The following is a 12717-nucleotide window of genomic DNA, read 5'->3' on the forward strand; positions in this document are numbered from 1 at the left end:
TTACTCTCATCAAGCATGTTCAGGACGTGCTGCTCGGTGCGAGGGCTGTCCAGGGAGTGAGGTGGGCAGCCTCCCGGCTTGCCAACTGCATGTTCGGTGGGGGCGGGCAGGAGGGGACAGACCAACAGTCCAGGGCAGACAGTGGCCGAGGTTAGGAAGAGCCCTGGCCTTTCCAAAGAGGTTGGCATTTAAGCTGAGGCTCAGGTGACAGGCGGTCAGCCAGGAAGGACGGGATCCATGGTCAGAGGCCCGCATGTGACTGGCGTGCAGGCCGGGTGTGCAGATTCGCTCAGTGGCCGTGTAGACTGGTCCGGAGTTTGGCCATGGCTCTGAGTGAAGTGGAGAGCTGTGGAGGGTTTCTACGTGTGAGAGTGGGACATAACTTCAAGTGCGTCTTTCTCTTTAATAGGCGGGAGCTATTAAAACATCGGTCACCGGGACAAGCACACCCACAGGTAGGAGGGTGCGGAGCGGCGGGGCGGCCTCCCTGGTCCTCTTGCTCACGGTTGCTCCCCCCAGGCACCGTGAGCGGCAACGTGATCGTGAGCACCATCGCAGGCGTCCCCGCCGCCACCTTCCAGTCCATCAACAAGCGGCTCTCCTCGCCCGTGGCCCCGGGGTCCTTGACTGTGAGTCAGCCCTGCGAGGGCACTTTGTTCTGGGCGAGGGTCTGCCTTTTAATATTCCATCAGTGAGAAAAGTAGGATCTAGTTTGAACTTTGTAAAGTAAGTAGCTCATCAACATGGCATTTCAAGACAGGTTTTAGGGGATGATTCCTTTTTTTATTTTTGTAGCATTGAGGATGGAACCCAGGGGCATTGTACCTCTGAGCTACACCCCCATCCCTTTTATTTATTTATTTATTTTTTTTTTTTTTTTTTTTTTTTTTTTGTGTGTGTGTGTGTGGTACTGGGGATGGAACCCTTCTACCTCCTGGCTATACTCTCAGACCTATTTTATATTTTATGTGGAAACAGGGTCTCTTAAGCCAGCTGAGGCTGGCTTCGAACCTGTGCAAATCCTTCTGTCTCAGCCTCTCAAGTGCGCCACCACACCGACTTTTTTTTTTAAACGGTCTCACTGAGTTGCAAAGGGCCTGGCTAAGTAGTTGAGGGTGTCCGTGAACCTCAATCCTCCACTCTTTGCCTCCTGAATGCTGGGATTACAAGCATGCACTACCACGCCTGGCCTGTTTTGTACTTTGAGAGAATGAAAACCCAAGTTGCGTGCGTGTGTGCATGTGTGTAAAGGTCTCGTCCCCCAAAATGAGCTTCAGAGAAGAGGTGGGTGGGACTTGAGGACATTGTGCTGGTTGTGGGGGCCGTGTGTGGGAGGAGACATGGCAGCAGGTGAGGGCGTTGGCTGGGTCACAGGAATCCTGGAGTGTATGCAGAAGCCAGCAGGGCCTGGGGAAGGGCAGGCACTCGGGTAGAGTCCAGACCAGGCCTGGGAAGCAGTGGCACCAAGGCCGGGGCCGTGCCAGCATGGGCCGGAAGGTGTGTGCCTGTGTCTGCCACCTGCCTTCCTTCTTACTCTCCAGAAAAACAACTGAGCTGGAGTTTAGGTTATAAACGACTTCCTGTCTGGTGCCCGAGTAATAAGTAGGGCTTCCAAGGCGGCCGTGCTCTGGGAACAGCGGCACCCAGGTGATGCTGCTGGGTGACAGGGAGGTTTGCCTCTGCAGGAGGGCAGCAGACACGTGAGTGGCAGAGGTGGGTAGCCCACGGTAGACGCACACACCTGAGTGTGGTGAGCAGGTTTCGTGAGTGCCTGGGGAGTTGGGTTGGGAGGAGTCAGGGCTGACCAGAGGGGAGCTGTTCCCAGCCATAAGCCTCAACCTGCTCAAAGTGGAGCCCAGGCCTAAACATAAAACCAGAGCTGGACTTCACGCCACAATAGTAACATTTCTAGAAGGAAACAGAAGAGAAATCTTTGCTGCCTTAGTTGAAGCAAACATTCTTAAGAAACCAGAAGCATGCAAATGAAAGAAACATGCCTGACATGGCAGCGTGGGGAGGGCCCGGCTGCCCTCCCTGGGGAAGGGCCTGACTGACGGGGCAGCGTGGGGAAGGCCCGGCTGCCCTCCCTGGGGAAGGGCCTGACTGACGGGGCAGCGTGGGGAAGGCCCGGCTGCCCTCCCTGGGGAAGGGCCTGACTGACGGGGCAGCGTGGGGAAGGCCCGGCTGCCCTCCCTGGGGAAGGGCCTGACTGACGGGGCAGCGTGGGGAAGGCCCGGCTGCCCTCCCTGGGGAAGGGCCTGACTGACGGGGCAGCGTGGGGAGGGCCCGGCTGCCCCCGGAGAGGGGCCTGGAGAGCCCCCCAGCTCTGCTGTCCCCTTTCCTGTCGGGCAGTCGCTCTGGGCTGGGAGCTCCCGCCAGAGGCCAGGCCGTCCTGAAGGGTCCTGGTGGTGGTGTCTGATACTGACTCCCAGTGCTTGGGAGGCGGAGACAGGAGGATCCCAGGTTCGCAGCCAGCTTCAGATACTTAGTGAGGTCCTCTGCAACTTAGTGAGACCCTGTTTCAAAGTTTAAAAAAAAATGTGTTGGGGGTGTAGCTTGAAGGTAGAATGCCCAGTTCTGCCAAAAAAAAAAAAAAAAAAAAAACCAGTTCCTTGAAATATTTTCCAATAGAAAAAAAAAGGAAACACAGATTATGAGAGGATGTTTGCAAAATGTGAGAAGACCAGTCTGCTGGTTACATGAAGATTCTTCAGCTCAGAGCAAGAGAGCTAGCCACTTGAGCCCGCTGGCGGTGGGGCGGTCAATCCAGGTTGGAGGAGGTGCCCAGTGCCACGGCAGCACAGGAACGCCGTGGCTGCCAAGGACGCACCATGGGGACTTCACCAGCACCCGGGCCACGGAGCTTACAGTCGTGCCACACCAAGTCTTTATTTCTCATAAAACTACATAGACACTTACTGCTGGGTATCCCCCAAGAGGAGCCTGAATGCAAAGGAGCGCAACTTCATGGTCACTGGGAAGGAAGCCACCCGGCGCCTAGGCCTGGGGTGCCACTGAACGCCCGTGATGCCCAGTGGGATGGGAGAAGCGCAGCCCTGGCAGCGGCAAGAGGAGTCAGCCTCCAGGGTGCTTCTCTGCCCGGTGAACAGATTGCCAAAGGGCCTTCCATGCCGTGTGGTTCAGCTAACAGGATAGGAAAGGCACAACTTAGGCACACATGACAGATTGCTGAGTGCCCGGTGCCGCGGGCCAGGGGGCTGTGCTACGGAGACCTGCACGGCTCTTGAGTCATGGCAGGAATGTGTCTGGGTTGTACTGGTGGCTACCTGTCTGTATGCTTTCTCTGGAAGTTGTACGTCTACCTGCCGAGGACATGTATACTATCTGATACACTTCAGTAAATCTGACTTCAAAACTAAAGCGCTCTAGGCTGGGTGTGGTGCTACATTCCTGTCCCACTGTCCAGCTACTCAGGATGCTGAGGCAGGAGGATTGCAGGTATGAGTCCAGCCTCAGCAACTTAGCAAAATTAGAAAAATAAAATAGACTGAAGGTGTAACTCAGAGACAGAGTACCTAGTTTCAGTCCCTAGTAACACACACACACACACACACACACACACACACACACACCACCAGATTTTGCCCCCACACCTTGGTTCTGGAGCCTGGGACACTTTTTTCCTGGAGTGCGTGCAAAGCGTGTGTTAAGTCCTACGTTTGCCTTTCCAGACATCTGGAGGTTCTGCGCCCTCCCCAGTGGTGCACACCCAGCAGCGAGCAGTCGGCTCCCCAGCCACCGCCACCACTGACCTGGTGTCCATGACCACGACGCAGGGTGTTCGGGCAGTCACCTCTGTGACAGCTTCCGCTGTGGTCACCACCAGCCTGACCCCAGTGCAGACCCCAACCCGCTCTCTGGTGACCCAGGTGTCGCAAGGTAAAGGGGCATGGTGTTTTCCCCTGGTGGTGTACTGTTGGTGCTCATGAGAGCCCAGCTTAAGTGCTAACCAACAGACCTAACCAATACCCCTCTTCACAGCTACGGGGGTGCAGCTCTCGGGAAAGGCCATCACGCCTGCACATTTCCAGCTCCTCCGGCAGCAGCAGCAGCAGCAGCAGCAACAGCAGCAGCAGCAGCAGCAGCAGCAACAACAACAGGCCTCCCAGGTGCAGGTTCCACAGATGCAGGGCCAGGCCCAGCCCCCCGCACAGATCAAAGCTGTGGGCAAGTCGGCGCCGGTGAGCCTTCCCAGGAGCTGCATGCCTGTCCTGCAGGCGGCCGCTGCGAGGCAGCTCTTGTGTGTTTTGCAGACAGCTGGTAGTGCCTTCAGGAAGTGTGTTCTGTGTTTCACACGCCCTCCAGTAATGAACACTGTGGCCATGCTCTGGGCCCTTTGTGTCCCATTTGCAAGTGCCTCTGCTAGCTTCCCAGGCTCCGCTCACTGCCAGAGCCCCCTGGTGGGCGAGCTCACCCTGCGACGTCTGAGGCGGGCACAGGAGCAGCTCACGTGCTGCGTGCAGATGCGTTTATTTAGAAGGAGAGGCTATGTCCCTGTTACAGATGGAGCTGTGAGTACGCGCCCAGAAGGAAGCCGAGGAGCACACGAGCGCCCTTGACGGTGGTGTCCTGTGGCTCCTGCTGGCCCCGTGGGGGCTGGGGCTCGCAGCTGGTCCTTGCTGCACGGGCAGGGGCTCACTGAGTCAGCAAGGCCCGGAGAGGCGCTGCCTTCCCGCTGCCAGGGCCGCCAGGGTGCCACTTCGTCCCCTGGCTTCCCAGGCTGGCGAAGGGACTGCAGCTGCGCCCGGCTGTCGGGTGGAACTTAAGCCAGGTGAAATGCAGCGTACTAACACAGCTGTCTGTCACCACAGCCAGTTCTCAAGGGCCTGGTGGTCACGTGTGGCTTTTTGTGGGAGCCCCAGATAGAGCCTGTGCCTGTCACTGCAGAGAGTTCCCTGGGACGCCACCACCTTAGAGAAGCACCAGGCCAGGGAGTCCTGGGCTCAGCAGAGGCAGGCCGTCCAGTGGACAATCGGCTCTGACCCTGCTCTAAAGCGCTAGTCTGGACCCTGTGTTCTCCTCCATCCTCTGCTGAATCACGCTCAAACTTGCCTTCATTTCTGGCATGTCTAGAGATCTGATTGTCACAAACAACACAGTGCAGATTCTCTTTTTAAAAAAATTATTTTAAGCCAGGCGTGGTGACGTACACCTGTCATCTCAGTACTTGGGAGGCTGAGAAAGGAGGATTGCGGTTTGCAGCCAGCCTCAGCTATTTTGTGAGGCCTTCCACAACCTAGTGAGATCGTTTCAAAATAAAGAATAAAAAAATAGGGCTGGGGATGTAGCTTGGAGGTAGAGTGCCCCTGGGTTCCATCCCCAGTACTGAAAGAAAAAAAAAAATAGGGGCTGGAGACATGTTGCTTGGAGGTAGAATGCCCCGGGGTTCAACCCTCACAACTACACACACACACACACACACACACACACACACACACACACACACACACTTCTAGCCATCCATAGTTGCACACACCTGTAATCCCAGTACTTGTTAGGCCAAGACAGGAATACTGCATTTGCAAAGCCAGCCTCAACAATTTTGTGAGGCTCTCAGCAACTTAGCTAGACCCTGTCTCAAATAAAAATAGAATAGGGCTAGGGATGTAGCCCAGAGGTAGAACACCCCTGGGTTACATCCCCAGTACTACAATAAAAAATTTTTTAATGGTTTTTTGATTAGTATCTTGATATCTTGATGTTCTCACTTTTAAAGGCATGGGGTTTGTTAATAATTTTTTTTGTGGTACTGCGATTGAACACAGGGGCATTCTACCTCTGAGCTACATCCCCAGCCCTACTTTATGTTTGTTTTGAAACAGGATTCACTAGGTTGATGAGAGTCTACCTGCTGAGGCTGTCCTTGAACCTGTGATTCTCCTGTGTCAGCCTCCCAAGTACCAGGATTACAAGCATGCACCACCACACGTCTTGTTAATAAGTTATTGATTAGAGTTTATTTAACTTACTTACTAGTCAACCAGTTTGATGGTGCTATACATTTCAAAGGACTTGTTTGTGAGTGATAGCTAGAAATTTCGCTTTGAGCTTAGTAATCTGTCAGTTGCTGTTTCTCGTTCCCTTGACCACGTGCTGATTACTGCTGAGCCCTGTCCCCGGGACAGCTTGCCTCTTGGATTCGTGCATGTGTGCGCCTCTCTGCCTAGTGGAGGCAGAGGAGCAACAGGAAGCAGCAGGTGTCTGGTGCAGAGAGGGGAGTGTGGCTCGTGCGGGGGAGAACTTACCGTATTTGGGTTTCAGGAGCACATCATCAAGATGCAGAAGCAGAAAATGCAGCTGCCGCCGCAGCCCCCTCCAGCACAGGCCCAGCCGGGGCCGCCCCCACCGCCAGCGCCAGTGCCAGTGCCGCCCCCACAGCCCCCGCAGCAGCAGAGCCCCCAGCTCACCACGGTCACGGCCCCGCGGCCCGGAGCCCTGCTCACAGGCACCACCGTGGCCAATCTGCAGGTGGCCCGGCTCGTAAGTCCCAGTCAACACCTGTCTTCCAGAAGCGTGCCGCTGCGCTTCCAGTGGACCGTCGGCGCGGGCTCGGCGGTCTCATGAGTGAAGCGCATGTGTGCTGTGTTCCCTGGAGCCAAATGCCAGTTTCCTTATCCATCCATGGGTGGTTCCAGGAGTGGGTGACTTTTATTCTCCTGCTTATATTTCCTTAGCTGATCTCAGTTTCCATATACATAGAAATGGATGAATTTCATTTCCTCTTTCTTTCTTTTTTTTTTTTTTTTGTGGTAATAGAGATTGAACCTAGATGCACTCTACCACTGAATCTACACCCCCAGCCCTTTTTGTTTTGGGTCAGGGTCTCACTAAGTGGCCTAGACTGGCCTCAAACCTATGATCCTAGCTCCCCAGTGCTGGGATTATAGGCAAGCTCCACTGTGCCTGGCTCCATTTTCTTTAAGAAAAAAAAAATAATAATAATAATAACTTCAGGAAGAAAGTGTGATGGATGTGTCAGAGCAGGTGGTGAGGTGGGCAGCTTGGGCGGTGGCCGTGGCAGTGACCCGAGGCAGGAGGTGGGGGTGACTTGGCAGCTGGAGGGGGGAGCAGAGGTCCGCCAGGAGCCTTGTTGGCATCAGCGCCTGCAGTGGCTGAGCCGCTGAGAGGCCGCAGGTCTTGCACGTACACCGTGGCACTCCGGCTGGCCTTGGCTCCCACATCTCCACATCTGGAAGTCGTAGTGCTGTCCTCTGGTGTTGGCTGCCCCTCTTCAACCTTGTGAATCTTTGTGAACTTCCTTGTGGCTTAACTTCTTATCGAGAGATGTTCAAAAAGACACACACTATCCTGAATTTCCCATTTTCCTGTTATTTCTACTTTTTAGACCCGGGTTCCCACTTCCCAGCTACAGGCCCAAGGACAGATGCAAACACAGACGCCCCAGCCAGCCCAGGTGGCTTTGGCAAAGCCTCCGGTGGTCTCTGTCCCAGCAGCTGTGGTCTCCTCGCCAGGCGTCACCACCCTGCCCATGAACGTCGCAGGGATCAGTGTGGCGATCGGGCAGCCACAGAAGGCAGCAGGTGCTTCCCCTTCCTCGGCTGGACCAGTGTAGGGAGGCTTTGCTGGCAGAGGGCCGCGCTCCGCTTGCCTCATCCCTAGCCCCACTTGGGGCATCGTCCTGTTGTACAGTGTGAAATCCCCGAGGCTTCCAAGACTGGCCTTTGGCCATCTGTTTACCCAACCCTTCACTTTCTCAAGTTTTCGTCTACGTTTCAGCATAAGGAGCCCAGTCACCCTAAGTGACCTTGGGTCCTTGGGGCTGACCTTACTTATCTCAGTACAGCTCTGCGGATGGGTCAGTCTGAGCAGAGCGCAGTGAGGCAGGACCTCCCTGAGCCCGGGCTAAAGCTGGCCTGCTTGCTCTTGCAGGGCAGACCGTGGTGGCCCAGCCCGTGCACGTGCAGCAGCTGCTGAAGCTGAAGCAGCAGGCCGTCCAGCAGCAGAAGGCCATCCAGCCGCAGGCGGCCCAGGGCCAGGCTGTCCAGCAGAAGGTACGCGTGCCTGGCCAGGGTTCTCGCCTCCATGCGGGTGAGAAGGGGTCCTGGGCCAGGCCCCTGGTCTCGCCCTTGGCCTTAGAGTGGTCACAGCTGCAGGGTGGAGCCGCCAAGCAGGCGGCATCATCGTTGCTTCTCTCTCGGTTTTCCGTGTGTCATGACGTGGCATGGTGTGCTGTCGGCAGGGCTGGGGAGTCTGGATGGGCGGGCCCAGTAGCGGAGGACAAGTTCGCAGGAGGGCTGGGCTGCAGAAGAGCCCTGCAGGCACAGGCAGAGTGGTGGGAGGGCCAGGGCCTGGACGGTCACACGGTGGTGTCTGTGAACGTGCTGGGCCTGCAGACAGGGTCCAGGGGCGGGTGTGGTCACCGCAGGGTTGTGTTTGTAGGGGAATCATATCCACGGGCATTCTACTTGCAAGCTGCACCCCCACTCCTTTTTATTTACAGAGTATCTCTAAGTCGTGGAGGGCCTCGCTGAGTTGCTGAGGCCGGCCTTGGATGTGCAGTCTTTCTGTCTCAGCCTCCTGAGTCCTGCGGTCGCAGGCGTGCACCACCACACCTGGCTTTGCTGCAGGTTGTGTCCAGTGCTGGGCCCCTCCGGCCCTAACCCTTGGCCCTCTCTTCTTCAGCTGACTGCACAACAGATTGCTGCACAGGGCCCACAGCAGAAGGTCGCCTATGCCGCCCAGCCAGCCCTTAAAACCCAGTTCCTGACCACACCCATCTCCCAGGCCCAGAAACTGGCCGGGACTCAGCAGGTGCAGACCCAGATCCAGGTGAGCACGGGCAGAGGTGGTGTGAGCGGCAGCAGCGGCACCTCGAGGCGTGGACGAACGCCTTGGGCCCGGGTTTGGGCGGCAAGCATCTAGCTGTGCCGCTTGTGGTCTTGTGGTGGCGTCTGTCGGTGGCTCATCCCCGTGTGCGTGCACACTGCAGCTCCCTGGCCACGGGTGAGGGACGCGGTGTTTAGCTGCGCAACTGTGGTGTGTGCCGTTGGCCTGGCACCTCACCTTCTGACCTCGTGTCTTGCCCGCTGTACCCAGGAGACCCTGCTCTCGGGCCAGCACTCCCAGGGTGCCTCTGCTCCTCGCTGAAGTCCAGCCTCCCTTAGGCTCAGAGCCGACAATATGTTTGCAGGCTTGTCAGTAGACTTGAGATGTCTTCTTGGAATTACATTTAAGACATTTGAGGTGCCAGACTGTCCTGGTCCTCTGTGGCCCTCACTGGCCCACGGGAGCCAGCCAGGCCTTCGTCTCCTTCGGCTGTGCAAGGTTGTCAGGCAGGCACTGCCTGTCTTAGCGAAGCTCGTCCTCCATTGTGAACTTAAGCACAGTAAGGAGTAAGTGCGGATTGATTGTAACCGTGAACGCTCACATTTACTTGTAGCTGTGTCATTTACAAGAACACTCTTCAGTCCCACATTCCTCCAAACTGTCTTAGGCAAAACTTGCTTGCATCCCTGTTCTTTAAGTGAGGGAGTGGAGAGGGAGGGGCAGAAGAGGCTGCAGCCAAGGATAGTACCCTACCACAGGAGCGTGCAGGAAGGCTTGTTTCATAAGTACCAAGATCTAAGCCGGGCACGGTGGCGCACACCTGGAATCCCAGTACTCCGGAGGCAAAGGCAAGAGGATCACAGGTTCAAGGACAGCCTCAGCAACTTATTGAGGTTCTCATCAACTGAGTGAGACCCTGTTTCAAAAATAAAATTGAACCCAGGTGAGGTGGCTCACACTTACAATCCTGGTACTTGGGAGGCTGAGACAAAAAGATTGCAGGTTCAAGGCCAGCCTGAGCTACCAGGCCATCCGCAACTTAGTGAGAACCTATTTCAGAATTAAGAATAAAAATACGGCATGGAGATGTAGCTTGAAGGTAGAATGCCTCTGTGTTTAATCCCCAGTACCGAAATAAAATAGGGCTGGGGGTATAGCTCGGAGGTAGCCTGTCCCTGGGTTTAATTCCTAGTACCCCTCCCCCACCAAAAAAAGTAGTAAGACCTAGCTGGATGTGTGGTGAATGCCTGTTATCCTAGTACTTGGGAGGCTGAGACTGGAGGATCGCCTCAGCAGCTCTGTAGGGGTATGCAACCAGCCTCAGCAGCTTAGTGAGGTTCTCAACAACTTAGACCCTGTTTCAAAATATAAAATAGGGTTCAGAGGTAGAATGTTCTGGGCTCAATCTCCAGCACTATACACATACACAAAAGTAGTAAAAGCCCAATCAGGACTTTTAGAAAGACAGGAGAGTGGCGCCTGACCTTGCCTCCGTGCTTCCTGTCCCACTAGTGTGGACGCCTGTTGCTGGCTCCCATGCTGCACGCCCTAGAGAACTCTAAGGATAGGGAGTGAGTCCTTTCCAGCCTAGTTCATATAGATGGGAGACATTCTTATTAAAACAAGTTGTCTGAAACACAGGACCAGAAATGAGCGAATCAGGAGGGCTTTCTCACCACTGGGTGGGGGTGGGACACATCCCGGTGAGTATGTTGGAGTGCGCTCTTCCCCGTCGTCTTCCACTGGCCATTTGCTTAAGAACTGAGAAGGAAAGGAAGGGAGAGACGTCCCTCGTGCACACATTCCTTTGACCTCCTGCTTTGCTTTTCGTCTGGTCCAGGTGGCCAAGCTCCCTCAGGTGGTGCAGCAGCAGACGCCAGTGGCCAGCCTCCAGCAGGTCAACTCCGCCTCGCAGCAGGTAGGGCCGGGGGCCGGGCGGGCTACACGCAGACTTCTTGTAACCTTGACGCTGCAGGGTTTGTGGCTGAATCCTGCAGAGGGAGTGTGATGACTAGAGAGGCCTTGCTCCTTTAACGTCCACCAAGCCATCCACTTTGGGGGGACCTCTTACCTTTACTCAGAGGATAGGAAGAAAACTGGGCGTCGCCTGCTGGCTGAGGGCCTGGCTGCTTGCTTCGTGCTGGGCACTGGTTGAGTGGGCACCGCAGGTGCATCCCACAGAGGCGGTCAGCCCCACAGCTTCTGGGGTGCTCAGTCCTGAAGGGCTCTGCACCTGTGGCACGTGTGCTGGCAGGAGGCAGGACCTTCTCTACCTTGGGCTCTTGCTGTTGTTACAGATTGTGCCTTATGAGCTGGGCACAGTGATGCACACCTGTAAAGCCCAGTACGTGTGCAGTAACGTAGCGAGACCATTTTAGAATAAAAAAGGCTGGAATATTGTTTGGATGTCAAATGCCCGAGTCAGTACCCCAAAAAAAAAAAAGTGGGGCCATGTGGTTTTAAGGTTTTAATTTTGTCCCAGCCACCCCACCTGGATTTCAAGAGCAGCCTCCTCCTCCTGGCAGAGGCTGAGAGCGGCAGTCCTCGGTCCCTGCTGTGAGGCAGGCCTGCCGCAAGCCTCCAGCCCTTGTGAGGCTGGGGCCTCCTTGCCAGGTGGTGCTGGCTGGTAACACCAGCTCTCCGGCTCTTTGCTCAGGCTTCTCCGCAGACAGTGACACTCACGCAGGCCACGGCCACTGGGCCGCAGGTGCAGATGATCCCTGCCGTGACCGCAACAGCCCAGGTGGTACAGCAGAAGCTCCTACAGCAGCAGGTGGTGACCACAGCCTCGGCCCCACTGCAGACAGCAGGTGGCCCCAGCCCGGCACAGGTGCCAGCCAGTTCCGACAGCCCCAGCCAGCAGCCCAAGCTGCAGATGCGTGTCCCTGCCGTGAGGCTGAAGACACCAACCAAGCCCCCCTGCCAGTAAGCGGACAGCAGGCACCACCCATGGCAAAGCAGCTTCCACACGGAGAACACAGCATCGTCTGCACCCTGGAGCTGTGCGAGAGGGCAGCGTTGACACCATGCAGCCCTTGGCGTGGCGCTCCCAAGGAGACAGGGTCCTTGCCATGTGCCCCTTTCTGGCCACCTGGGATGTGACTAGTTGGAGAAGCTACAGTGGCAGCCTTTTCTCAGTGGTTTTAAATTTCAGCTTCCCTCCAGAGCAGCAGTGCTCATTTGGCAAGCTGTGTAGTTTTGTCAGTGTTGAGTTGTTTGCACGTCCCGGAAGCCAGGCGGCACATCAAGCGAGCCCCAGAATAGACCCCACAGCTGAGATGTGACCTTTGAGACCGGCTGCCGTGGTCGGCTCGTCACCCTCGGTGGAACACAGCATGGTCCTTCGGAGGAGAAAGGAGGCTCTGAGGTGGACTGGCGGGCTGATGCCTGGCTGGCACTCCTTCACAGTGTGACTGTTGGAACCTCTAAGGGAAACACGTGGTACCAGTGTTCGTCTCATCGTTTTGTTTGCTTTTTCGGTGCCAAGGATAGAACCCAGGGCCTTGTGCGTGTGAGGCAGGCACTCTGCCACTGACCTACATCCCCCATTCCTCAGTGTCCCATTTCAGTACATACGACATGTGCCCATCTCGTGTGTGAGACCAGTGATCTGTGATTGGATTTTCATTCCAAAGAGAAGCCAGTGTGGCCAACAGCCTGCCTGGGGGATTGGCTTGCATTTGAAGGGGGCTTTGGCGACCGACACCCTCCGCCCACGCAGCACAATGCCCGCATGGCAGAGCCTATTTGGACCTGGCCTGTCAGGTGCCGCGTGCTTGCCACTGAGGCGGGTGCTGTGCTCCATGTGGCAGGGGAGGGCCAGTGAGAGGGGAGCCCTCGGGCCCAAGGGGCAGGGGTCATCCATCCTCTGAGGGCTGTTCCTGTGGCCAAGGCCTGGCGTGGCCTCAT

General features: G+C 56.1%; 1 protein-coding gene across 3 annotated transcripts in view; it reads left to right on the forward strand.

Moving 5' to 3' along the window:
• Positions 1-11737, forward strand: part of EP400 (E1A binding protein p400) — a gene marked incomplete at both ends in the record, with an annotated part of 75286 nt that extends 63549 nt beyond the window's left edge. For all 3 annotated transcript variants that reach the window (XM_080717680.1, XM_080717681.1, XM_080717682.1), the window contains 10 exons: positions 410-455; positions 520-629; positions 3693-3900; positions 4003-4202; positions 6283-6501; positions 7367-7562; positions 7912-8033; positions 8665-8811; positions 10649-10726; positions 11465-11737. In XM_080717680.1, coding sequence (XP_080573806.1) covers positions 410-455; positions 520-629; positions 3693-3900; positions 4003-4202; positions 6283-6501; positions 7367-7562; positions 7912-8033; positions 8665-8811; positions 10649-10726; positions 11465-11737 — 1599 coding nt within the window. The remainder of the gene's footprint in view (positions 1-409; positions 456-519; positions 630-3692; positions 3901-4002; positions 4203-6282; positions 6502-7366; positions 7563-7911; positions 8034-8664; positions 8812-10648; positions 10727-11464) is intronic.
• Between the last annotated feature and the right edge of the window lie 980 nt (positions 11738-12717).

The sequence above is a fragment of the Muscardinus avellanarius genome (assembly GCF_963383645.1).
Source record: "Muscardinus avellanarius genome assembly, chromosome: 21".
Lineage (NCBI taxonomy): Eukaryota > Metazoa > Chordata > Mammalia > Rodentia > Gliridae > Muscardinus > Muscardinus avellanarius.